At 33.1% G+C, this 27,698-nt stretch overlaps 2 protein-coding genes across 3 annotated transcripts in view; both read right to left on the bottom strand.

Moving 5' to 3' along the window:
• Positions 1-3,352: 3,352 nt before the first annotated feature.
• The window catches only part of LOC111307701 (disease resistance protein At4g27190-like), a 78,955-nt gene continuing 54,609 nt past the window's right edge, over positions 3,353-27,698 (bottom strand). Inside the window, exons 1-3 of one of the 2 annotated variants that reach the window (XM_022905811.2) lie at positions 6,430-6,586; positions 3,896-5,593; positions 3,353-3,815 (exon numbers count right to left, since the gene is read on the bottom strand). In XM_022905811.2, the coding sequence (XP_022761546.1) occupies positions 3,952-5,592 (1,641 nt within the window). In that variant the 5' untranslated portion in view covers position 5,593; positions 6,430-6,586 and the 3' untranslated portion in view covers positions 3,353-3,815; positions 3,896-3,951. Of the gene's footprint in view, positions 3,816-3,895; positions 5,594-6,429; positions 6,587-27,698 lie in introns of those variants that run through there. The other variant, XM_089751566.1, reaches the window with a different exon arrangement.
• Positions 8,183-24,577, bottom strand: LOC111307700 (disease resistance protein RPS2-like). Its single transcript, XM_022905810.2, is given in 8 exon segments — positions 8,183-8,603; positions 8,686-10,112; positions 10,115-11,604; positions 11,715-12,048; positions 12,171-12,683; positions 13,387-13,494; positions 22,298-22,396; positions 24,453-24,577. Coding segments are annotated over 7 exon segments (3,921 nt in total). The 5' UTR covers positions 24,459-24,577; the 3' UTR covers positions 8,183-8,603; positions 8,686-8,741.

The raw sequence follows: 27,698 nt of genomic DNA, 5'->3' as shown, positions 1-27,698 counted from the left end.
TGACTAGTCAACAAATATACTCCACATATATGTGTTAACTATTGAGAATAAGTAGTAAAATTCATTATATTAAGTTCCTTGCTTTTCCAACTTTGAGGTTGCCTTATGACTGAGTAAGCAATTTAAATCGTTTATATTTAAAAATTAAGGAGCTAGACATAAAGAACTTCGTATAAGTTTTTCTGCTTAGCATTTTCCCTTCCAAGAAAAAGGAATGCTGATATCTTTTTCAGTTATACAAGCTCCAAAGGCAATTGTAATGCCGGTATTCCAGTAAAAGACATAATTCAATTAACTAACTAAACTTGTTCATGTCATATGGATGAATATTAGACCAAAATATCAGAATTTCTACATAGTCAAATGCAATAGGTATATGAACATGGCATATCAGCTGTTACTTAAGAATAGTAAGATTAATTGTTGACAGGATACTAATACAAAAGCAATCCTTGCTGATTACTATAAAATCAAGCCTACAGCTAATAAAACGGATTGGCCATTCAAACCAGCAAATTAGTAAGTTACTAATGATTGATAAATGAAATCAAAACATGAGCTTTTCAGTTTGCATCCCCCCCCCCCCCGCCTCCCAATGAAGGAAAGTTTGACTGCAGAGCTGAACCAAATTGGCAGATTTCAAATTTGAGATCAAACAATGACAGTTCAGGGTTCAAAATGCTCTGATCTATTAAAATTCACAGTGGCCCCTAATTTCAACCAAGAAATTTGCTATTCTGTTATAAAGATGGCACCAAAACAGATGGCAATCATATTTAAAAATCATTTTTATCAACATCAGCTGTTTCTAGCAAGAAAGATTTAGTCTTTGGAAAACCTCCTATAACATGTCTCTTTATGCCTTCCCATCAATAATGTTTGACTTTTCACTCTTCCAATTGAATAAATTCTATCAAAAACTTATTATTTTTCACGCTTCGATTCCGTGGAAAAAAATAAAAGTATTATATTGAATCTCCGTCAATGGCATCAGAAAAAAAAAAAGCAATTTACATTTTAAGCCATGTAATTCACCAATTTAAACATATCCATTCATATTTTCATGTTTTCCTTGGCATAATAAATCGAAGGGATTAGCTATATCAAAGATACTCTTAACCAAAAAAAAAAAAAAAAAGCTTCTTTCTTGGGGCTTTTTCTTACAAAAACTCTCACGTTTTATTTCAAATTTTCTAACCAAACAATAATCGCACAAAAAACACGTAATTAAGCAATAAAATAGTGGAAAACATAAAATTTATTTTTTAAAAAACGCTTGAGAAAGGTGTTTATCTTTTTTTTTTTCGCCCAATACCCGAAGTGGAGATGAGAGTGTCGCAGATTTCAAAGGGTTCTACCAATTGCCCGCCAGAGACGAAACAGGAAATCTTTTCTCAGCACTTTATTTTAGGGCTCGGTTGATTTTTCTTATAGCGTATAGAAAATTTATCTTTAATGAACTACGTACATCCACCATAGAAAGATACGTATATACGGAATTTATCTTACCACCAGAACCAGAGGCGAAGCCATGCCTGTGCCTCAGGGAAGCAAAGGGGGAAAGGGGGCCGAGATGATGCTTGGTGGGCCCAAATACTGTACAATAATGGTATAAATATTTTTTTGGGCCTGCCCCATGCCTGCCCTTAGATTCGCCTCTAAAGTCTAAACCACAACATAAATTTAACCAAAAAATATTAAATATGGTATTAAACCATATATATATATATTATTATTATTATTTACATTAAATTAATGTGCATGACTTAACTCTATTTTATTAGGCGAATTTTATGTTTTTTATGTTGATTAAACTCATTGATTTTTATTATTATAAATATACTCCAACAGGTCGAAAATAAAACTTTTTAATATATTGATATAAATAAATTTTTTATTTATTTTAAGTATTTATATATATTAATATTTATGAGCAACATAACAAATTGTTATGAGATATGCGATTTATTATTAATTATTTTTACTTAATTTATTTTTATTTTTAAATTTGTTTACATTTATATGAAATTTAATTGGTTCTTGTAAATATAAGTCCATTGCTCATATCTAAACTTAAATTTTAAATGGAATTTCATATAATATGTATTCGTGAATAGCAAAATACTGAATTCTTAGTTACACGTTCAACAACTATTATTACCAAACAACAGGAGAGATGAGCAGCCAAATCCCAATGGTTTGGTCTCAAAGAACTTGTGTTCATATTTGACAATCATTAAATACTAAAATGAATATCAATTAGTTAATCATGAGAATTGAAAGAGAATCCTTCGCCATGATTGTTTCTTTGGAGCTGAAATTTGGGTAAAATGTTGGAACTAAGTGCTAGAGACAGTGTTCCTTTTTTTTTTTTTTAACTTTAATGCCAGCAGGGCTGACCACTTGTTGCAGGCATGTCACTGCTATTGCTGCCTCCAGTTTTATTATATATTATTCTTCAGTGATGGAGGAAACCTCATCTCAGGATTCATCCACTCTCAGCTTCACCTAAAAAGGACCAGACGAAGAAAAAAATGTCACTTTTACTTCGCAATAAAAAGGAGAGCCGGGCACAGCACAAGCAGCTAGAATCAAATGGCAAACCATTTGTAGCCCCAAGTCAGAAGGAGGGTTGGGGCTGAAAGATATCTCATCATGGAACCAGAACAATGTGGTCATAATCAAGCATTTATGGCCTCTACTTGCACAAGCAAGATCAATATGGATGGCATGGACACAGAACTATGTAATCAAAGGGAGAAGCATATGGGATGTGCCAATCCCTCAAAACAGTAGCTGGAGTATGCGAGAAGTGCTACAAATGGGGAACATTGCTTAAGGATTCTAATGTCAGCGGGGGGTTGCTTAAACCATCCTGCTGGAGCTATATGGGAGGAATCAAGACACAAACAAGAGAAAGTTGGTTGGCATAGGCTTGTTTTGTGTATGCCACTTATACCTAAGCATGCAGTTATCGCCTGGATGGCCATTCTTAATAGGTTCCCTTCTAAAGACAGGTTGAATGCATGGGGATTGCAACTGTTAGGTGCTGTGCATTGTGTAAACAGGATGATGAATGTAAGAACCACATTTTGTTTACTTGTAGCTATTATAAGGTAGCGTGGAGGCAGGTCTTACAGCACTGTCAACTGCCGAAGGAAGTTGAGTATTGAGAGAACGAATTTCAGCGGGCAATTGCTAGACTCCTAGGAAGGGTTCTACTCTCTGTTATATTGAGACTGGCTTGGGGAGCTTACATCTATTTGATTTGGAACGAACGTAACAAAAGGCAATTCAAGTCGGAGGAAAGCAATAGTGAACAGATTAAGGAGATAGTCAGGCTAAGAGTAGCTGGATTAAAACATGTTTATTTGGATCAAATGGGACCTAAGCAGAGATACGTTTGTAATGTAAATAAGTGATGTGATACAAATTGTACAAACTGTTTTACAGTAGCTGTGATTTGCTGCTTCTACGATAATAAAACTACAATTTATCCAAAAAAAAAAAGGCACAAGCAGCTGTTCTTCTAACTTTTAGTTGATCGTATTTTTGCATGTCAGAAAAGAGGTACATATCAGCAACAACCATGTCACCAATCCCATTTTCATGGCCGTTTGAGAAGGATCCGCAGGCATATTGGGAAGGAAACTCTGAAGCGTCTCTTCTTTGCTGTCCTTACACTAGATTCTGCCATACGGACTGGTTCTAGATGAGGCCTTTTACATCACAGCAGCAGTGTTATGTTCCTTTCAATGGCGGCAGCAGCAGTCTCTTCTATCATTGCTATATATCAAATGCTGATCCTTAGCATGCTGGAAAAAATAAACTTACTGATCATCAACATAAAATTAGGAAAAAAAAAACATGCTTCAATATGGGTAATTAGACAAACCTGCCAGCCTGGATTCATTGTATGTTTGGCAGAACAACCTCACAACTTGGGAAGTCTTAAGAACTATGTACATCACTCTCGCCAATAGGAGTGAAAATGGCTTCAAAATGTGAGCGAATCCCATTTTCCTCCCACACTAATTCATCCCACCAATCCTTTTCGGCTCTAATTTCCTTCAGAGTCTGTTTCAACTCCGAGTCTTTACAAATCTGCTTCAACTGAGGGCAATCGTAGACACTAATGTATTCGAACAAGAGCCTAGTCTGAGCATCTTCCCAAATATGAACCAATTCAGGAAGATACTGAAGTGTTAAACTTTTGAGTGAAATACAACAAGATTCAGTGACCTCTTCTGCAGAAATGATCTTTTCCATTGCTTCACAGTCATCAACCTGCAACTCTTCTAAGTTTGAAATGAATTGCAGCATTGAGCTTTTGAAAACGTAAGTCAACTTTGGGCATGCATGCAAAGACAAAGTTCGTAAAGCTGCAAAGCTCCCATTGGGGACAACACCCTTCCAAATGCTCGTCAAACTCCATGAATAATGAATACTCAAGTGCTCCAGGCAAGGAAATACACTCTCAGTTCCCTCCTCGCTGTCCACAATAGTTTCAAGGTCGGGGCATTCACTTATTATACAATATTTCAACTTCTTAATGTTGCCAATCCCAAACTCACACAGCCTGTGGACGTCAAGATGATGATCTAAATAAAAAGCAGTACATCGAGCCAACACATTAACAATTGCATTAGGTATCTTCTCACTGTTGACAAATCTCAAGCATTGACCCGATATTAGACCATAATTCAGCTCTACATACTGTGGGTCTCGTGATGCATTAAACTCGACATCAGCGCCAACAACAAATTTGAACTCAGTTAAGCTTTCTTCTTTCCAGGATGCACTTTCTCCGAGGAACAGTTCAAGAAACTTGACCTCTGGGAAATAGAAGGAAAGAGAAGTCAACAATTGCAACTTGATCACTTCCTCAACGACGGATTCGACACTCTTATTCCACCATTTATCTCCTGGGTACACACTTATGCTTAGTGTTTCCAATGCTTCAAGTCTGGAAATCAATTTAGGTGGCAGCTTAGCATGCTCACTGTTGGTGCTAGATCCATAGAAGGATACTTCCAAGTGGCTTAGAGAGTCCAGCTCAGCAATCTCTTCAGGTAATTCAATGATCTCCGTGCCCCCAAGATCAAGTACTTGAAGAAGTTTAAGAGATCCAACTTCAGAGGGGAGCTTGACTAGGTGTTCGCAATCACGAAGAATAAGTGTTTCTAGTCTTTCAAGATTTGAAATTGACTTGGGTAAGTACTTGATTCTGGTCTTGGATAGGTTCAACAATTTAAGGACACGCATGTTGTGAAAGAAAAGATCTGGTAACACTCTCAGCTGATAGTTCCTTTGCAGAAACAATGTCACAAGTTTAGGGCAATTTGGTTTGTCAGGCAGAGCGGACAACTTATTATTCATCAAAAACATCATCTTGGATTGTTCCCATTCTTCCTCTCTAGGCAGCTCAGTTAGACCTGCAGCAACTCTTGATATATACTGACCATCAGCGCTAGTGGATGAGGATCTATTTTCTGGCTTCAATGGTTTTGAATAAGTTCTCAGCAGAAACTGACAGCCTTCAGCGTCTAATGACAAGATCCCCAATGCTAAATCTCTCATTACATCACGCATTCTGATGAATTGGCCATTCAAACCAGCAAATTATCAAGTTACTAATGATTGATAAATGAAATCAAAACATAAGCTTTTCAGTTTGCACCCCCCCCCCCCCCCCCCCCCCAGCCTCCCAATGAAGGAAAGTTTGACTGCAGAGCTGAACCAAATAGGCAGATTTCAAATTTGAGGTCAAACAATGACAGTTCAGGGTTCAAAATGCTCTGATCTATTAAAATTCACAGTGGCCCCTAATTTTAACCAAGAAGTTTGCTATTCTCTTATAAATATGGCACCAAAAAGATGGACATCATATTTAAAAATCATTTTTATCAACTTCAGCTCTTTCTAGCAAGAAAGATTTAGTCTTAGGAAAACATCCTATAACAAATGTCTTTATGCCTTCACATCAATAATGTCTGAATTTTCACTCTTCCAATTGAATAAATTCTATCCAAATTTTATTATTTTTCACTCTTCGATTCCGTCGAAAAAAATAAAAAGTATTATATTGGATCTCCGTCAATGGCATCAGAAAAAAATATAATTTACATTTTAAGCCATGTAATTCACCAATTTAAACATATTCATTCATATTTTCATGTTTTCCTAGGCATAATAGATCGAAGGGATTAGCTATATCAAAGATACTCTTAACCAAAAAAAAAAAAAAAAGCTTCTTTCTTGGGGCTTTTTCTTACAAAAACTCTCACGTTTTATTTCAAATTTTCTAACCAAACAATAATCGCACAAAAAAACGTAATTAAACAATAAAATAGTGGAAAACATAAATTTTATTTTTTAAAAAAAGCTTGAGAAAGGTGTTTATCTTTTTCTTTTTTTTTCGCCCAATACCTGAAATGGGGACGAGAGTGTCACACAGTTCAAAGGATTCTACCAATTGCCCGTCAAAGACGAAGAAGGAATTCTTTTCTCAGCACTTTATTTTAGGGCTCGGTTGATTTTTCTTATAGCGTGTAGAAAATTTATCTTTGATGAACTAGGTACATTCACCGTAGAAAGATACGTATATACCAAATTTATGTTACCACGAGAACCAGAGGCGAAGCCCTACTTAAGCCTTAGGGGCCAAACAGTGAAGCAAAGGGGCAAAGGAGGCCGACATTATGCTTGGTGGGCCCAAATTCTGTACAATATTGGTATAAAACTTGTTTTTGGGGCCTGGCCCACGCCTGCCCTTAGATTCGCCTCTAAACCACAACATAAATTTAACAAAAAATATTAAATATGGTTTTGACACCCTATAAATATAAGTATGTATATTTATTATTATTATTTACATTAAAATAATTTGCAAGGCTTAAATCGATTTTATTAGGCGAATTTTACGTTTTTTATATTGATTAAACCTATTACTTTTCATTGATTATAAATATGCTCCCACAGGTAAGAAATAAGCTTTTTAATACATTGACATAGGTGAGTTTTTTATTTATTTTAAGTATTTATATATATTAGTATTTATGAGCAACATAACAAATTATTATGAGATATGTGATTTATTATTGATTATTTTTACTTAATTTATTTTTATTTTTAAATTTGTTTACATTAATGTGAAATTTAATTGGTTCTTGTAAATATAAGCATAAGCGCATTGCTCATATCTAAACTTAAATTTTAAATGGAATTTCATATAATATATATTTGTGAATAGTACAATACTGAATTCTTATTTACAAGTTCAACAACTATTATTACCAAACAACAGGAGAGATGAGCAGCCAAATCCCAATGGTATGGTCTCAAAGAACTTGTGTTCATATTTGAGAGTCATTAAATACTAAAATGAATATCAATTAGTTAATCATGAGAATTGAAAGAGACTCCTTCGCCATGATTGCTTTTTGGAGCTGAAATTTGGGTAAAATGGTGGAACCAAGTGCTAGAGACAATGTTCCTTTTTTTAAACTTCAATGCCAACAGGGTTGACCACCTGTTGCAGGCATGTCACTGCTATTGCTGTCTCCAGTTTTATTATATATTACTCTTCAGCCATGGAAAAAACCTCATCTCAGTCATTCATCCACTCTCAGCTTCACCTAAAAAGCACCAGACGAAGAAAAAAATGTTACTTTTGCTTTGCAATAAAAAGGACAGCCGTGCACAGCACTAGGGGCTAGAATCAAATGGCAAACCATTTGTAGTCCCAAGTCAGAAAGGAGGGTTGGGGCTGAAAGATACCTATGTGATCATAATCAAGCATCTGTGGTCTCTACTTGCACAAGCAAAGATCAATTTGGATAGCATGGACACAGAACAATCTGATAAAGGGGAGAAGCATATGGGATGTGCCAATCCCTCAAAACAGTAGCTGGAGAATGAGAAAAGTGCTACAAATGAGGAACATTGCTTCCAGGATTTTATCGTCAGCGTAGGGTTGCTTAAACCATCCTGCTGGTGCCATATGGGAGGAATTAAGACATAAACAAGGGAAAGTTGGTTGGCATAGGCTTGTCTTGTGTAAGCCACTTATACGTAAGCATGCAGTTATCGCATGGATGGCCATTCTTAATAGGCTTCCTTCTAAAGACAGGTTGAATGCATGGGGATTGCAACTGTTAGGTGCTGTGTAGTGTAAACAAGATGATGAATGAGAGATATTAGTAATGCAAATAAGTGATGTGATACAAATTGTACAAACTGCTTTACAGTAGCTTTGATTTGCTGCTTCTTGGATAATAAAACTACAATTTATCCACACATAAAAAGCACACGCAGCTGTTGTTTTAACTTTTAGTTGATCATATTTTTGCACGTCAGAAAAGAGGTGCATATCAGCAACAACCATGTAACCAATCCCATTTTCATGGCCGTTTGAGAAGGATCCGCAGGCATATTGGAAAGGAAACTCTGAAGCGTCTCTTCTTTTCTTTCCCTACACTAGATTCTGCCATACGGACTGGTACCAGAAGAGGCCTTTTACATCACAACAGCTGTATTATGGACCTTTCAATGGCAGAAGCAGCAGTCTCTTCTATCATTGCTATATGCTGATCCTTAGCAAGCTGGAAAAAATAAAATTACTGATAAACATAAAATTAGGGGAAAAAAAAAAAAACATGCTTCAATATAGGTAATTAGACAAACCTGCCAGCCTGGATTCATTGTATGTTTGGCAGAACAACCTCACAACTTAGGAAGTCTTAAGAACTATGTACATCACCCTCGCCGATAGGAGTAAAAATGGCTTCAAAATGCAAGCGAACTCCATTTTCCTCCCACACTAATTCATCCCACCAATCCTTTTCGGCTCTTATTTCCTTCAGAGTCTGTTTCAACTCCAAGTCTTTACAAATCTGCTTCAACTGAGGGCAATCGTAGACACTAATGTATTCAAACAAGAGCCTAGTCTGAGCATCTTCCCAAATATGAACCAATTTAGGAAGATACTGAAGTGTTAAACTTTTGAGTGAAATACAACAAGATTCTTTGACCTCTTCCATAGAAATGATCTTTTCGATTGCTTCACAGTCATCAACCAGCAACTCTTCTAAGTTGGAAATGAATTGCAGCATTGAGCTTTTGAAAACATAAGTCAACTTTGGGCATGCATACAAAGACAAAGTTCGTAAAGCTGCAAAGCTTCCTTTGGGGACAACACCCTTCCAAATGCTTGTCAAACTCCATGAATAATGAATACTTAAGTACTCCAGGCATGATACACTCTCAGTTCCCTCCTCGCTGTCCACAATAGTTTCAAGGTCGGGACATTCACTTATTATACAATATTTCAACTTCTTAATGTTGCCAATCCCAAACTCAGACAGCCTGTGGACGTCAAGATGATGATCTAAATAAAAAGCAGTACATCGAGCCAACACATTAACAATTGCATCAGGTATCTTCTCACTGTTGACAAATCTCAAGCATTGACTGGATATTAGACCATAATTCAGCTCTACATACTGTGGGACTCGTGATGCATTAAACTTGATGTCAGCGCCAACAACAAATTTGAACTCTGTTAAGCTTTCTTCCTTCCAGGATGCACTTTCTCCGAGGAACTGCTCAAGAAACTTGACCTCTGGGAAATAGAAGGAAAGAGAAGTCAACAATTTCAAGTTGATCACTTCCTTAATGAAGGATTCGACACTCTTATTCCACCAATTATCTCCTGGGTACACACTTATGCTTAGTGTTTCCAATGCTTCAAGTTCGGAAATCAATCCAGGTGGCAGCTTAGCATGCTTGCTGTTGGTGCTAGATCCATAGAAGGATACTTCCAAGTAGCTTAGAGAGTTCAGCTGAGCAATCTCTTTAGGTAATTCAATGATCTCCGTGCCCCGAAGATCAAGTACTTGAAGATGTTTAAGAGATCCAACTTCAGAGCGGAGCTTGACTAGGCGTTCGCAATCACGAAGAATAAGTGTTTCTAGTCCTTTAAGATTTGAAATTGACTTGGGCAAGTACTTGATTCTAGTCTTGGATAGGTTCAACAATTTAAGGAGAGGCATGTTGTGAAAGAAAAGATCGGGTAACACTCTCAACTGATAGTTCCTCTCAACTGATAGTTCCTTTGCAGAAACAATGTGACAAGTTTAGGGCAACTTGGTTTGTCAGGCAGAGCGGACAACTTATCATTCATCAAAAACATAATCTCGGATTGTTCCCATTCTTTCTCCGTAGGTGGCTCAGTTAGACCTGCAACAACTCTTGATAAATACTGACCATCAGCGCTAGTGGATGAGGATCTATCTTCTGGCTTCAATGGTTTTGAATAAGTTCTCTGCAGAAACTGACAGAGTTCAGTGTCTGATGACAAGATTCCCAACGCTAAATCTCTCATTACATCACGCATTTTGATTAATCGACCACCTTCAGTAGTTTCCAACAGTAAAGCACGCAGAAGAGCATCAAGAATATCATGTCCCCTCTCAAATGCATCAGACCAACTTCCAGCAATTAAACCTTCTTGGATGCAATAATCTACAAATTCGCTAGTGTTCATCTGTTGATCTTCTGAAAACAAGGCACAATAAAGAAAGCAACTCTTTAAGCTGCGAGACTTCAGGCGGTAGAAGCTGAATTTTAGCAGCTGGATTAGGTCCTCCATACGGGATTTGACATCTCTACCAGGCTCCGAAAATTCATTGAAAGCATGCTTCCATTCAGTGACATTTTCTTCATCAGCCAGGGCTCTTCCAGTAACAATAATTAACAAAGGCAGTCCACAACACCCTTCAACTATACCTTTTGCAAAGTAGTTGATACTTGGCAAGTCAACTACCCCACCCACTTGCTCATGGAACAGTGTCCAAGCTTCTTCTTTGGAGACAGGTTCAATCTCGATGACTCCAATCTTCCCCATATCATGACAAACCTTCAATTCTCTAGTTGAAAGTATCATCATGCTACCATTTTCTTGGCTGGGATCAGGAATGCCCATTTCGTGTAGATCAATCCACTCCCAAACATCGTCCAGCAGAAGCAAAAACTTTTTGCCCTTCAAAACTTGGAATGGTTCAGCATTGGAAGATGCAGGGGGCAACTGCTGTATAATTTGATCTTGTATCTTCCTTCTGCTCCAGTATTTTGAGACTGTCACCCAAATGATCAAATCAAACTTGTGCTTTGTTTCGGGATTATTGACCAATGCTCTCAGCACACTGGACTTGCCCACCCCACAAACTCCATAAACAGCAAGTCTTCTTACTGTTTCAGTACTGCCCATGCATTCCAAGATCTTTGACACACTGTGCTCAATATTTGTCATTGCAGGTACTCTAAGAATCTCAGCCTCTGCTTCATCCATTACTGGATTATCATCTTTTGTGGAAGGAATTGCTGCAACTGGTTCCACTATTTCTCTAGTACTAGGCGTGGATAATGTCAATGTTGGAGCAGGTTCACTCGGTTGACTGACTTTTTCTGTCTCTTCAAAAACATTATGACCTTTTTCCTTCTGACGATGTGCAGCCTCCATTTCTATTTCATGGCTAGAGAATGTCCCTTCATTTTCATCGGGAATAATCTCCAGATTTTCTGCTGCCAAAGATGGCACATGTTCTGTTTCAAAAGGAACAAGGCTTGATTAGATTTTGCTCGGGTAAGAAAATGTTTGGTAAAGAAGATAATGTATATTGTCATTGCTACTAAACTACATGCATTAACCTCACCTGTTGCCGACAAGGGTTTCTCAACTGGAGTACTTGTTCTTTCTCTAGTCACTTCAACATCATCAGATAAGTGCTGTATCTTTCCAAATTCAGGATCACGTTCTGAAATCCCTTCTGCTTCATTGATCTCCTCGGATATTTCTGGTGCAGCTCTCTGATCTTTTTCATATTTAATTGCAGGGCTAGACATATCAATTGGTGATGATAATAAGATCTCAATTTTTTTCTCTTTTAGCATTGCTTCCTGCTGTACAGCCTCCTCTCCTTGTTTGCTTGATATTCCAACTTCTACCTTAAGCTCACCTTCGCTTTCAGCTTTATCCCTTTTCTTTAACTTCCAAATTGGTGACAACAAAGATGCACAATCAGTATGTTTGTCTTTAAATTAGAACCTAAGAAAATGCAGATAGATAAGAAGGCGGCAAGACAAGGAGAAAATCATGAATCTGACTGTACCTTTTCTATGTAGAACTGCCGAATGGTGGTGTTAAGATCTCCCACCCGACAATCTATATGTTCCCCTTCAGATATCTGTACATTCCTAAGCTTTGGGGTTTCAAGAACTCCATTACAGAAGATCTTCATATTGGGGCAGCATTTCACAGTTACTTCTTCTAAGGATGGGAATACAATACTATCATTTCCTGAGTAGAATCCAGTGAGCTCTGGAAGATTTCTTATCTCCAGGGAGATTAGAGAAGGGAAGGAAATCATATATCCTATTTCGTATAGCTTTTCCTCTGCTTCAACAACTTGTATCATGCTCCAACAGTCAATTATCTCAACATGCCTGAGCTGCACTAGACATTTAGCTACAGAGTGTGATAGTAGATACTTCAAATTACCACAATGATGAACAATCAATATTCTCAAGCTCGGACCCAAATAAGATGTTGCGAGTTGAATAGGCCATATCCTTTTAATGTTGATTCTAGACAAGCGCAATTCCTTCAAGCTGGGGAACACAATCTGTAGATACACATCTTGTTCTATGAACATGATATGTACAAATACAAAAGAAGGGGAAAGAAAACAATAGCTTTTGATTCTAGTGAGATGACATGATGGGGTCTTATAGTCACAAGCAAGTTTTATAAGATTGAGAAAAAAAGTGAAAAACCAGAAATCCGATTTGAATATTAAAACCACATATTTGGTTTGATTTGGTTTTCAATCCATAAAATGCATTTGGTTTGGTTTTAATTCAATATTTGGTAAACCAAAATACAGGACATTAACTAAAACTATTATTTAAAATCAAACCAAACCGACATCACCCTAAAATTCTGCCACTGAACTGTTTTTGCCTATTTATTAGGGCAATTGTAATTGTAAAAAAATTATATTGAAAATTATTACAAGCTTTGTTGATTATTGATGTGTTTTGAATTCTTATAAACTCATACCAATTCCAATAACATTTCACTGTTCAATGCCTCAATGTTATTTGTTTGGATTATTTGTATATATAAATGAAAATATTTATAAAATATAAAATCTGAAGCATAAATAATTAAAAATATATAATTTAACATTATTTTTTAAGTAATTTAATATTCTTAGTTGAAAATTTTATTAACTATAGTAACTAGATATATTTGCCGAGATCTATATATATGTGAAAATTATAACTAAGCCATTGAATGCTCCATAATAAATAATAAATAAATACCCGTTCATTGAAAAGTGGCTTGGTGCCTGTGTCTCTCTGCTCCTGCTTAGATGTCTTCTCTTTGGAGCCAAACCTGATGAGCTGTGGCAGCTCTCCGAGTCTCATGGGCTGTAATGGAAAAAAGTCATTTTTTTCTGTGGCGATATACTGGATTTCCAAACCACTTTGGATGTGAAGTTTCTTCAAATGAGGGGAATCCTCCCCACTATTTAACTCAGGAAGTATATTCTTGATACATTCAAGTTGATCTAGACATAAATCTTCGGTTTTCTTCAACAACATTTTCACCCCCATGGTCCAAGTTGATCTAAATTTATTTTTTAAAATATATTTTCAAATCATTTATTAAAAAAATTAATAATTATTGGGTGCCCAGCATTAGTTACTTTGCACTTAGTGTGCAAAATTTATATTTTAACACATATATAATTGAAATTAATATGATTACATCTCATGGGTTCTTTTCCTATAATTTATGAAACCACCAATATGTTAAACAAACATTTATATAGTGCTCCACACAACATGAAGTGATTAAAATCAATTCGACAAGATACCTTTTATAGTTAAATTGAGTTGTCCGTAGCATATGAATGTTTTTTCAAATGAAATTGATTTTTTTAATGCGTAAAAGTATATTTCTAAAGCATTTATAAAATAAGTTTAATAATTATTTTTTCACCATTACTTGCTCGTTTTTAGTGTGAAAAACCTAAATTTAGATGAATAATATATAGATATATTTTGTATTACATACCATTTTGGTTCCTACAATTTAAAAAAATCATGTATTAATCCTTACATTACAACAAAATATTCTTTTGTCAGCACTTTCATTAATCATGGCATTTTCTTCTGTTAATGCTTTATTAATTGTGGCATTAAGTTCCGATTGACCCTCAATTCATGTGTATACAAATTGCACAATTAAAAAATATATGTATTTTTGGTTTGGACATGAAAGATATTTTGAGATTGTTTTGGACAATTTTAGGATGCTAAAACAGTAATTTGCTGCCTAAGGGGGAAAACCTTAAAATCTGATCTTTATCCATGATTACAGATAGATAGACATTCCACATATTAGGTCATGGAAGTTTGGTCTCCAAGCCAACTTTCTCTGGGTAACTTAGGATGTTCAATTTTAATTTAATTACTTAACTAAACTAATTTAATTCGGTTAATTAACCAAATACTGAATTAATTTCGATCAATTATAAAAATGATTTTAAAGTGTAAAATCTAATTCTCCTACATTAGTGTAGATCAGATTCTCCTATATTAGTGCAGCTTGATTTCCTAATTTATTTTGAAAATATTTCTCATTTATTCTTTTGATTTAGTTAATTATTCTTATTGTCAAGTTTTTAGGGATTTGTTTCTCCTTCCTTTTATTAATTTTGTTTTTTTGTTTCATGTAAGTTACTTCCTAATAAGGAACTTCACTGTTCCTATTTATTTGATGTACTCCTTCATTCTAAAAAGAATAAGAAGAAATAAGACCAATTGTTCTTTAAGTTTTCTAAATAGTATCAAAGCTAGGATTCTCTTTCATTGCCCTTTCATAATCTGTTACGTAGTAGACTTCTTCCATCTTCGCTTACACGTGATGAGAGCCTGTTAAAATAGGTTATCCCACATTCAATAAATATCCAATTTTTTGTACTCTTATATTCAGGTTAGGCCCCTCCACTTTCTACCAATTGATTTTAAGTTTGATACTTCACATGGTATCAAAGCAAATCGGCCTAAACCATTAGACTATAGCAACACGAGTTTCCGTTATGACCAGCAGGAGTGAGAACTATTCTTCTACAAAAATATGGCATGAGGAAAGTCACAAAAAAGTGAAAAGGTGATGCTCCAACAAACCCTTTAAAACAAGCCTACAACCTTTGAAACTAGTTTCCTAGCACAAAAAAGCAATTTCCTAAACACCTTAAGTGTTCCACGAGGAAATACACAATCTTGGATTGTTGATTTAAGAGCATCAAATCACATGACTGGTGATGCATCTTTATTCAACACATATAGACCTTGCTATGACATTTCTGCTGTAAAAATTGCTAATGGCTCTCTCAAAAGTGGTAAGAATAGGTTCTATTGTAGTTTCAAAATACATAACGCTCGACTTTATCCTCCATGTCCCTAATTTAAGCTATAACCTACTTTCCATCAGTAAGCTTACGAATGATAGATGTTGTGTCACTAAATTTTTTTCCCAACTTGTGTGAATTTTAAAAATTGGGTTCGGAGAAGATTATTAGTAGTGTTAGGATGTGTATAGGCTCTACCTTCTTCAAGATCATGGAATTGAGATACCACAAAACTCTTGTACAACCTTAGCCTCTAGTACTAGTAAGGATGATCTTATCATGTTATGGCATTATAGACTAGGACATCCAAATATTTTGTACCTAAAAAGGCTATTTCCTCATTATTCAATAAAATCTCTAAAGATTTTCAGTATGAAATTTGTCAACTTTCCAAGCACACTCGAAATACCTACCTTAGCCTTTCTTATAAATCATCTCAACCTTTCTTAATGATTCATAGTGACATTTGAAGACCGTCAAGAGTTAATAATATCACAAGTTCTAAGTGGTTTATTATATTCATTGATGATCATACTCGACTTACTTGGGTATTCCTTATGAAATAAAAATTCAAGGTTGGCTAAATCTTTGAAAACTTCAATAGTATGGTACAAACCCAATTCCAAGCCAAAATCCAAGTCCTAAAATTGACGATAGGAGAGAATACTTCAACTCTATTCTTGGCCCTTACCTCACCAATCATGGCATTATCCATCAATGCTCTTGCATTAACACTCCACAGCAAAATGGGGCTACCAAATGGAAAAACACACATTTGATAAAATTGACCAAATCCCTTTTGTTGACTTCCAATGTGCCTAAACATTTTTGGGGAGATGCCATCCTCACTGCAACCTTTTTGGTTAACCGAATGCCTTCTCAAGTTCTTGGCTTTAAAACACCTTGTCAAACTCTCCTTGCTTCCTACCCACAAACTTGATTGATCTCTTGTATTCCCATCAAACTCTTTGGCTGCATTTCCTTTGTTCATATTAGCCAACAAAACCGTAGCAAGCTTGATCCCAAAGCCTTAAAATGCATCTTCCTTGGTTATTCCCCAAACCAAAAGGGCTATAGGTGTTACACATCCATCACAAAAAAAATTCTATAGCTCTATAGATGTCACCTTCTTTAAAAATCTTCCTTACTACAACAAGAATGATATTCAAGGGGAGAATACTACTCAAGAATATCAATTCTTAGCTATTGACTTGCCAATTTCCCAACTAGCCCCTTCAAAACCAGATTCTCAACCAGTCCCTTTAAAACTAGATTCTCAACCTACCCAACCTATCAACCACACAGATTCTGAAACCCAACTTGTTCAGACAATTCTTGACTCTTCAAACCCTAAGGTTATGCAAGAAAAAACAAAAGAACTGATAGTCTATTCAAGGAAGCAAAAAACGCAGGAAGAAATGGATAACTATACACAGCCAAGAACTAAAAATCAACTTGATCCAAGTCTCCAAGAACCTAAAACTAACACAGGTAATGTTCTTATTGAATATGAGACAAAAACTTGTGAGCTAGCTGGAGACCTTGACATACCTATTGCATTAAGAAAAGGTGTGAAATCATGCACCCGCTACCTTATCTGCAAGTACATCTCATATGAAAAGTTAAATCCAAACTTTCGAACCTTTACTACTAACCTTGACAACGTGCAAATTCCAAAAAATATTCAGGTAGCCCTCAATGAACAAGATTAGAAGGCAGCAGTTCTTGAAGAAATCAAAACACTAGAGAAGAATGGTACATGGGAAATTTTAGATTTGCCTAAAGGGAAAAACCTGATTGGACGTAAGTGGATCTTCACAATAAAGCACAATATAGATGGAAGTATAAACAGGTTCAAAGCTAGACTTGTTGCAAAAAGGTTCACTCAATCCTATGGGATAGACAATGAGGAGACATTTGCTCCAATAGCCAAACTCAATTCAATCACAATTCTATTGTCACTAGCAACCAACTTGGATTGGCCTTTCCACCAACTTAACATCAAGAATGCATTCTTAAATGGCGACTTGAGAAGGATGTCCACATGGAAATTCCCCTTAGTTTCCAAAGGCAAGACAACATGGGCAAAGTGTGCAAACTTCGGAAGTCTTTGTATGGACTTAAACAATCTCCTCGGGCTTGGTTTGAATGGTTGACCAAGGCAATGAAGAGGTATGGATTCTTTCAATGTCATTTTGTTCATACTATGTTTGTTAAGTTCACTAATGAAGGGAAAAGAGTCATTCGTATTGTTTATGTAGATGATATCTTACTCATCGGAGCCACAAGGAAAAGATAGAAGATTTGAAGAAACTCATTGCAAAGGAGTTTGAAATAAAAGACTTGGGGTTCCTTAAATATTTCCTTGAGATAGAAATGACTCAATCTAAGAATGGAATATCAGTCTCTCAGCGTAAGTATGTATTTAATCTATTCAAAGAAATCGGCATGATTGGATGCAAACTTGTAGATACACCCATGGACTCAACTAATAAAATTGGAAGCGAAGATGAAAGCTTTGTCACAGACAAAGGACGACACCAAAGACTAATTGGAAATGTGGGAAAACACTTATTTACAGCTGATTGTAATCTTGTAATCTGTATATTTATATTTGTATCCCTAGAATTAAGGACAAAAAATTAATATAAACAATCTCGTAATTATAGGATTAGTTTTTAGGAAGATTTAGTTTCCTAGTTTAACCAATAGTTAATTGTATATAAACCTAAGGTGCTCCTATAATTCTTTATGAGCACTTTTTCAATATACATTCAGTTTTACTCTTAGTTTTTCCACATGGTATCAGAGCTTTAGGGTCTTCGTGGGAAGTAAAACTTTCAACCTTCATTGTTGACTTCTATTTTTGGCCTTCGTGGCCGAACCCTATTAAGGCCTTCATAGCCATTTTATTTTGCCCTTCTTTATCCTTCATTGCTAAGAATCCTTTCCAATTATATCTTAAGACTTGTTTCAGTTCAACGAAAGATATCACTATCACCCAATTTGAGGAAGTGTCAACTGAAAGAATCACCGAAGTACTATAGATGTCTCGAAAACAAAGAAAGTTGAACAAAGAAAAGATTGAGAAGCCTATTGAAAACCCTACCGGGATATGATCCTTGGGTAAGGCCTGTAGTTCAGGTAAAGCTTCTAATTCTAATGAATTAAATGTCTCGGTTAACTCTATTACGAGTTCTTAGGTCACTAACTCAGGAGCCACAAACCACATGACACATTCCTCACACAAGTTTAGTACATATACCCTGTGTCCTAGTAATAAAAAAAATTATTGTTGCAGATGGTTCACTTACTACAGTTGCAAGATTAGGAGATGTTCAAATTAATCCCTCGTTTGCTCTTAAAATTTTTTTCATGTTCTTAGATTGTCTACTAATCTGATATCTATACAAAAACTTACAGAGATATGAACTACAAAGTGACTTTTTATCCCTCTTATTGTGAATTTCAGAACCAGAGTCCAATGAAGAGGATTGGACTTGCTAAAAAGAAAGATGGACTATACTATCATGAGACATCAAACAACATAAGTAATATCAAGAATAGTTTATCTTTGTCATTTCTTTCTGAAAAATCTCTCGATAAAGACAAAATATGGCTTTATCATTTTCGATTTGGACATTTTTCTTTTGAAACTTTGAAAAACACGTTTCCTTCTTTGTTCAAAGGATTAAATGCCAAAAATTTTTATTACGATGTTTGTGAACTTGTAAAGCAAAGACGTGTGTCTTTTCTAGTTAGCAATAAAAGTTCTACCCCTTTTACTTAATTCACAGTGACATAATGGGTCTACAATTCCTAATATTTCGGGTGCAAGGTGGTTTGTTTCTTTTATAGATGATTGAACTAGGCTCTTTTGGATATTTTTACTTAAATCCAAATCAGATGTGAATAGTGTGTTTTTAAGATTCCAAAACATGATCCAAATCAATTTGGAGTGACAATCAAGAGATTTAGTTCTGCTAATGCAAGAGACTATTTCAATCAGAGATTATCTACCTATTTCCAAAAAGATGGGATTATCCATGAGTCATCTTGTGTTAATACTTCACAACAAAATGGAGTGACAGAGGAAAAACAATCATTTACTAGCCACAACCTGAACTTTACTTTTTCAAGCAAACGTACCCAAATCCTACTGGGGGAAAGTTGTTCTCACTGCCACACATATAATAAATAGGTTACCTTCAAAGGTTTTGGGATTTAAAACTCCTATGAAACTACTCTCACAATTCTATCCCAACTTTAATACCACAAACAATCTCATACCTAGGATATTTGGTTGTACATCATTTGTTCATGTTCACAATCACAATAGGGGAAAGTTGGATCCTAGAGCAATTAAATGCATTTTCGTGGGATATTCATCAACTCAGTAAGGGTAAAAATGTTATCATCCTCCTACCAAAAAATTATATGCGTCTACAAATGTCACTTTTGAAGAAAGTAAACCATTTTTTACTCAACCTTATCTTCAGGGGAGACTTCATTCATGGAAGATAAAGATAAAGACTTCTTTTTGCTTGATTTATCCTCTTCTTCAACATTTTCACCCTTACCCATTAATTCTTCTAAGTCAAAACCCGTTTCTTCTGAGTCTAAGTCAAACATTAAATTTGAGTCTAAACCCACTCCAAACACAGAAAATATGACAAAAGATAATATTGTTCTTGATTCTATGAAGGAATTACAAGTATACTCAAGAAGGAAAGTTTCAAATCCTAAACCAGTACCAATCCAAGAACCTAATCCTAACTCTAGAAATGAGGTAACTACAATATTTGACTTCATTTCTCAAAATGAGCATAAATCTCCTAAAACTATAACTAGTGATTATGATCTACCTATTGCCATTAGGAAAGGAACCAGAGAATGTACTAAGCATCCACTATACTCAATCTCTAATTTTGTGTCATTTGAAAAATTCTCACCATCCCACAAAAATTTTCTTGTGAGCCTAAACACTATTTCTGTTCCAACTACATTATTTGAGGCATTATCTAGTGAGAAATGGAGGCAAGCCATGAAAATAGAAATGGAGGCCTTAGAGAAAAATAAGACATGGGAACTGGTAGAGTTGCCTAAAGGAAAAAATTCAATTGGGTATAAATGAGTTTTCATTGTAAAATACAAGGCGAATGGTACTATTGAAAGGTATAAAGCCAGGCAAGTGGCTAAGAGCTACACTCAAACTTATGGAGTGGATTCTCGGAAAACTTTTGCTCCAGTTGCCAAGATTAATACAGTTAGGATTTTGTTATCATTGGCTACAAATTACAATTGGCAGCTCCAATAATTTGATGTAAAGAATGCTTTTCTACATGGTGATTTGGAAGAAGAAATATCTACGAAGGTTCCACTAGGATTTGGAGGTCATCTAGAAGCAAAAAAAGTATGCAAGCTGAAAAAAGCTTCATATGGCCTTAAACAGTCTCCTAGTGCCTGATTTGGGAGATTTGCCAAAGTAATGTTAAAACTAGGATATAAGTAGAGTCAAGGAGATCACATATTATTTATCAAGCACTCTGATTCAGTGAGAGTCATAGTTCTATTAGTGTATGTTGATGTTATAATTGTAACTGAAGATGATGAAAAAGAGGGAATATTTAAAATAGTGTTTTGCTAGAGAATTTGAGATAAAAAAAGCTAGGGAGATTAAAGTACTTTCTAGGAATTGAAGTAGCTCACTCACGGCATGGGATTTTCATCTCACAACAAAAATATGTGATGGATCTTCTAAAGGAAACTAGGAAGCTCGCATGTAAACCTGCAAATATCCCTATAGATCCTAAGCATAAACCTGGAGAAGCTAATGAAGATGTTGCTGTAGATAGAGAGATGAACCAAAAATTAGTTGGAAGACTTATTTATCTCTCACATACTTGACCTGATATAGCATATGCTATAAGTGCGATAAGTCAATTTATGCATAGTCCTAAAGAAATGCACCGACAGGCTGCCTACCATGTATTGCACTATTTGAAGGCCAATCCTAGGAGAGGTATCTTATTCAAAAGAAATTCGAGACTGGTTCTAAAGGCATATACAGATGCTGATTATGCAGGTTCAGTAACTAATAAAAGATCCACATCAGGCTACTGCACTTTCCTAGGTGGTAATCTTGTGACGTTGAGGAGTAAAAAACAAAATGTAGTGGCAAGATCAAGTGCTGAAGTAGAGTTCAAAGCAATGGCTCAAGGAATTTATGAACTACCATGGTTAATAATTATCCTAGAAGACTTGAAGATCAAGTGAGATGGACCAATAAGACTCTACTATGATAACAAGTCTGCGCATTGCACACAATCATGTGCAACATGGCAAAACAAAACACACTGAAGTAGACTAGCCTTTCATAAAGGAGAAACTAGACAATGGGTTGATTTCTACACTGTATGTATCAACCAAGAGTCAACTTGCAGATGTGTTAACTAAAAGTCTCAACAATGCAACATTTCAAGAAATTATTTCCAAGCTAAGAATGGAAAAAACCTATTCACCAGCTTAAGGGGGATTGTGGGAAAACACTTATTTACGGTTGATTGTAATCTTGTAATCAGTATATTTATATTTGTATCCCTAGAATTAAGTATTTGTATCCCTAAAATTAAGGAAAAAAAATTAGGATAGACAATTCCTCAATTATAGGGCCAATTTTTAAGAAGATTTAGTTTCCTAGTTTACCCACTAGTTAATCGTATATAAACCTAAGGTGCTTCTATAATTCTTTATGAGCAGTTTTTCAATATACATTCAGTTTTACTCTTACTTTTTCCATAGGAAAGCTTATTTACCTCTCCCACACACGACCCAATATCAAGTTTGCCATAGGGATGGTGAGTAGAGACATGAATAATCCAACCAAGCGGCATCTCAAGTGTATTCATTACATCCTACAATAATTAAAGAAGAGTCTCAGTGAAGGTCTATACCTTAAGAGGTCAATAGATAGGGCAATCAAGGTGTACATAGATGCTAACTAAGCTAGATCAGTAACAGATAAAAGTCTACTACTAGATATTGCACTTATGTTTAGGGTAATTTGGTCACTTGGAGAAGTAAAAAGCAATCTATTGTAGCTATGAGCAGTGCTGAGGCTGAGTTTAGAGCAATATCCCATGGTATTTGTGAAAGAATTTGGCTGATGAGGTTACTTGGAGAATTAAAAGTTAAGACGGTGACATCTATGACATTGTTTTGTGACAATAAGGTTACTATAAGTATTGCCAAAAATCTTGTTTATCATGATAGGACCAAGCACATAAAGTTGGATCGACATTAGGAAAAGATAGAAAATGGATCGCTCAAACTGGCCTATATCCCTACAAGTTCCCAAATTAAAGATATTTTGATTAATGCTCTTCCTAGAAGCATCTTTGACATATTGAAATCCAAATTAACGTTCATAAGCCAACTTCAGCAGAAGTGTAAAAATCTAATTCTCCTACATTAGTGCAACTTGATTTCGTAATTTATTTTGGAAATATTTCTCATTTATTCTTATGATTTAGTTAATTATTCTAATTGTCAAATTTTTAGGGATTTGTATCTCCTTCCTTTTATTATTATTTTTTTTCTGTTTCATGTAAGTTGTTTCCTAATAAAGAACTTCACTGCTCCTATTTATTTGATGTACTCCTTCATTCTAAAAAGAATAAGAAAAAATGAGGACAATTGTTCTTTAAGCTTTCTACATAACGAAATTTCAATTTTTTGTTAATTCAATTTGAATCTAAATATCAAAATAAAAATACATTAAATAGTCCATTTCATTTTATAAGTTGTTAAAGTTTTTAGCTTAATATTTTGATATTTAAATATTTTATTAAATGATTTTATTTAATTGGTTTCAAATATGAAAATTTAAGAATTTAAAATATAATGAACTTAAATGTATTTTTTCGGTTAACTGAAAAAATTAACTGAACGGATCAAATTAAATTGAGTTAACTAAATTTCGAAATTAATAAATTTAATTCGATTAATAAAAATAAAATAATATAATTCAATTAATTTGATTTAAAGTGATTCAATTCAAAATTAATCGAATTGAAAGAATGAACACCTTAACGCAACTCATGTTCCTCACCCATAGGCTTTGTTCAATGATTTGTGGTTGAACTTCTTCATTTGCATAAGAATGCTTATGGGGCAGTATTCTTCCTTTTTTTTTATTTTGTAACTTCTTTTTTCAGTAAATTTACTGTTAGGAAAGTACATAGGTATATATATATATATAATCTATCAAATTAATACGAAGGCATAATCAATAAAACATCCCTCAGTAAATTTTCACACTCTAAAACAAATACTAATTTTTATTTTCTGAATTCATTTGTCCTATAATAAACCAAATGATTTATCTGCATACACAAGAAAATAACAACAGGACGTGATCAAAGCAAACAAGCAAACAACCATGATAACCAACGTAACTGCAGCAACTAAGTGCCAACAATAAGAAATAACCAAGAGAATTTAAACGTCTCTAGCTTTTATGGGTAAAACCTGACACTCTAATTTGAAGATCCTAAATTCAAATTTCGGAAGTAAGTGATGTGAGATTCATGAGATACGAGTGTGTATGTAGTACAAAATTCATTAAATCTCTAAACATAAAAAGAAAAAGAAAATAAAAGGTGTTCTTTTTATTATTATTATTTGCTAAATTGAAACTTCATGAGAAAACCTAGACTGAGAATACGGAAAGATTTTCAAAGAAATTTCGAATGCATCTGCTTCCGATCTTAGCAATCAATAGTTAGAGAGTTTCTTTTAGTGGTACAAATTTGAGGTGAAGCTAACAAAATAACAGATCTGCAACCAGAAGATCAGGACAACTTGAAGAAAAAAAACACTATTGGAAACAGTAAACATAACGCCAAACAGAGAATAAAGTTCATTTACATGAAAGAACGAACAGAATTGAAGGGATTTTCACGAACATACCTCCATCTGATCTTAGCAACCAGCAAATGATCAGATAGTTTTTTCCCCTCTCTTGACGGTTCCGATTACAAGAGGAACGCGCGGCATCCCAACGGAGAAAGATTCTTGTGGTTAGCGAGATGACAAAGCAAGAGTATGAAAAGGTCTTCGATTGACTTTTTTTTTTTTTTTTGAAAAAATCTCAATTTATTCTAAATTAAACAAAAAAAAACAACTATTAAATTTAAAAGAATGGAAACTTATGGGACACGAGTCTTTTTTATTCATATATTTATTAAAATTTTTCTTTGAAAATTAATTCATTAATTATGTTTATTGTCAATTATTTAATTTAAAAAATTTATTAAAAAAAGGTCACCTGCACATATACGTCTTTTTAAATTAAAATAAAAAAATTTTGAGTTGTCGTGCCTCATTAGTTTTTTTTACAAAATTTATATCATATATTTTTATTTTTATTTTTATTTATTTTTTTTCTTTTTCTTTTATCTATTATATATTTTTATTTGTATTGTAATTTTTTTAAAAACTAATTTAATACTATTGATTAAAAACATCATTTTTTTATATCATAGATATTAAAAAGCTCAAAAAAATCAAATTTAGATGGAATGTTTACTTCTCCATTAATATATATTTTAAACCATTTTTTTATTTAAAAAAGTATAAAAAATATTTTTAATTATTAAGATAAAATTGACTTTTTTAATTACAAAAATAAAAATAAAAATATCTATTAAATAAAAAAAGAAATGAAGACAAATATTTTTAAAAAAAATCACTTGACACATAACATCAGTAACAATTATTTTATTTTTGAAAATTTTATGGATTTGCAAAGAAATAAGGAAAATATTAAAAAAGAAAGGATAAAAAAATGAGATGTGAGGTTGACACCTATAATATTATTATTTTAAAAATTATCAAATAAAAATGTTATTAAAAATATATTTTTAATAACAATATCAAATGGATCCGCCATAAAAAATTTAAGATATTTAAAAATATTTATGAAATAAAAACAAAAAAATTATAAATAGAAAGAAAATAAAAAAATGAAAGCAAAAAAAGAATTAAATTATTTGACAGATGTTATATTTTTTATATCAAGCGAATCAATAAGAAAAATGAAATTTAAAATTTATTTATTAAATATATAAAAAAATAAAAAAATAAAACTGAAAAAAAAAACACATTATTTACCTTTAGGAGTCATTTAGTTCATGGAATTTTGAATTTCATGAGAAAGTGTGATCTTAAACAAAGTGCAATACCCGATGTTTTTTTTTATTTTCAGGGTATCCGTTATTCAGATTTATTCATTTGATTAGATTTATTCATTTGATTGATGAAAAATCTACATATATTAATTTTTGAATAATTATCATAACTTTTTTAATATATATGATGGTAACTTTTTATTAGTTTTTATTAATAATAAATACCTAAATGATAAATGATACCTTTAACAATAAAAGAAAACAAATATTTTTATTGCTATTTTTATTTATAAAATATCATCAATAAAAAAATATTTAGGATTATTTAAAATATTTTTGGTTGAAAAAAGTCTTAAATAAATTTTTTAAAAAGAATTATTTAAGACTTTTTTGTCCAAAAGTGTCTTAAATAAATGCTATTAAAAAAATATGAAATGATTATTTAAGGTATTTTTTATTAAAAAATATCTTTAAAAATATTTAATATTTTTTTAAAAATGATTATTTAAGACTTTTTTTTAATAAAAAATGCTTTCAATAATATTCTTCAATTTTTTAAAAGATATTATTTAAGACATTTTTTGTAATAATTTTTAATTTTTTAAGAGATAAAATATAAAAAAATTAAAGTAACTTAGTCAGTTAGAGTATATGATTATTAACCATGAGGTTGTAAGTTCAACCTCTCTTTTCTAGAGCTTTAATGTTTTTGTCATAAACGCCTTAAATAATACTCTTCAAAATTTTGGACTGCATGTATTTAAGGTGTTTTTTACTAAAAACTTTTAAAATAATCTCTTTTATTACTTATAAGATTTAAGAGATAAAATATAAAAAAATTAAAGTAATTCAGTTAGTTAAAACATATGGTTATTAATCATAAAGTCGTAAGTTTGACTTTTTCTTTTAGCAATTATTTTTTAGGATAATTTAAGACGTTTCTAGGATTATTTTTTAGGATTATTTAAGAGATTTTCTTAAATAATGCTGATATATTTTTTAAGAGATTATTTAAGGCTAATCTATTTTTTAAAAAGATTATTTAAGGCATTTTCTTAATGAATTTTTTGTCAGAAAACATCTTAAATAATCCTATTCAATTTTTTTAGGATCATTCTAAAAAAAATTGAACAAGATTAGTTAAGATGTTTTTCATGCAAAACGCTATTAATTACAATATAAAAATATTTTTTAGCAGCAAAAATCTAAATTGATTTACAATCAACTTCAGACATACTTTTCAAAATAGTAACAATTATTTCATAATTTTTTATTCATGTTAAATTTGAAAATAATGTAATTTTCTCCCTCATAATCTTAAAATATCACAAGAAGGTAAAATTTTTATTCCGAGACTTTAGGTTCTATTAAAAATCTATCACTTTCCTTTGAAATAAGATTATTTTAAACCAAACATTAAAATCAAATACCTAATAATAAATTTGAAAATATATATATAAATTTTTTCGAACCAAATATCTCATTAATGATATATTTTTTAAGGGATTATTTAAGACTAATCTATTTTTTTTAGATGATTATTTAAGTCATTTTCTTAATAGATTTTTGGTCAAAAAACATATTAAATAATCATATTTAATTTTTTTTAGGATTATTCTAAAAAAAATTGAACAATATTATTTAAGACATTTTTCATGCCAAACACTATTAATTACAATATAAAAATATTTTTTAGCAGCAAAAATCTAAGATTGATTTACAGTCAACTTCAGACATACTTTTTAAAATAGTAACAATTATTTCATAATTTTTTATTCATGTTAAATTTAAAAATAATATAATTTTCTCTCTCAAAATCTTAAAATATCACAAAAAAATAAATTTTTTATTTCGAGACTTTAAGTTTTATTAAAAATCTATCACTTTTCTTCGAAATAAAATTATTTTAAACTAAATATTAAAATTAAACACCTAATGATAAAATTTAAAAAATATATATAAATTTTTCCGAACCAAATATCCCATTAATATCCCTACTCCTCCCCCTCCCCCCGGCCCAGCCCAA

The sequence above is a fragment of the Durio zibethinus genome, chromosome 22 (assembly GCF_047325235.1).
Source record: "Durio zibethinus cultivar Kanyao isolate XHJ-2024 chromosome 22, ASM4732523v1, whole genome shotgun sequence".
Classification (NCBI taxonomy): domain Eukaryota; kingdom Viridiplantae; phylum Streptophyta; class Magnoliopsida; order Malvales; family Malvaceae; genus Durio; species Durio zibethinus.
The sequence above is the reverse complement of the archived record's forward strand: the minus strand, read 5'-3'. Positions and strand labels throughout refer to the sequence as shown.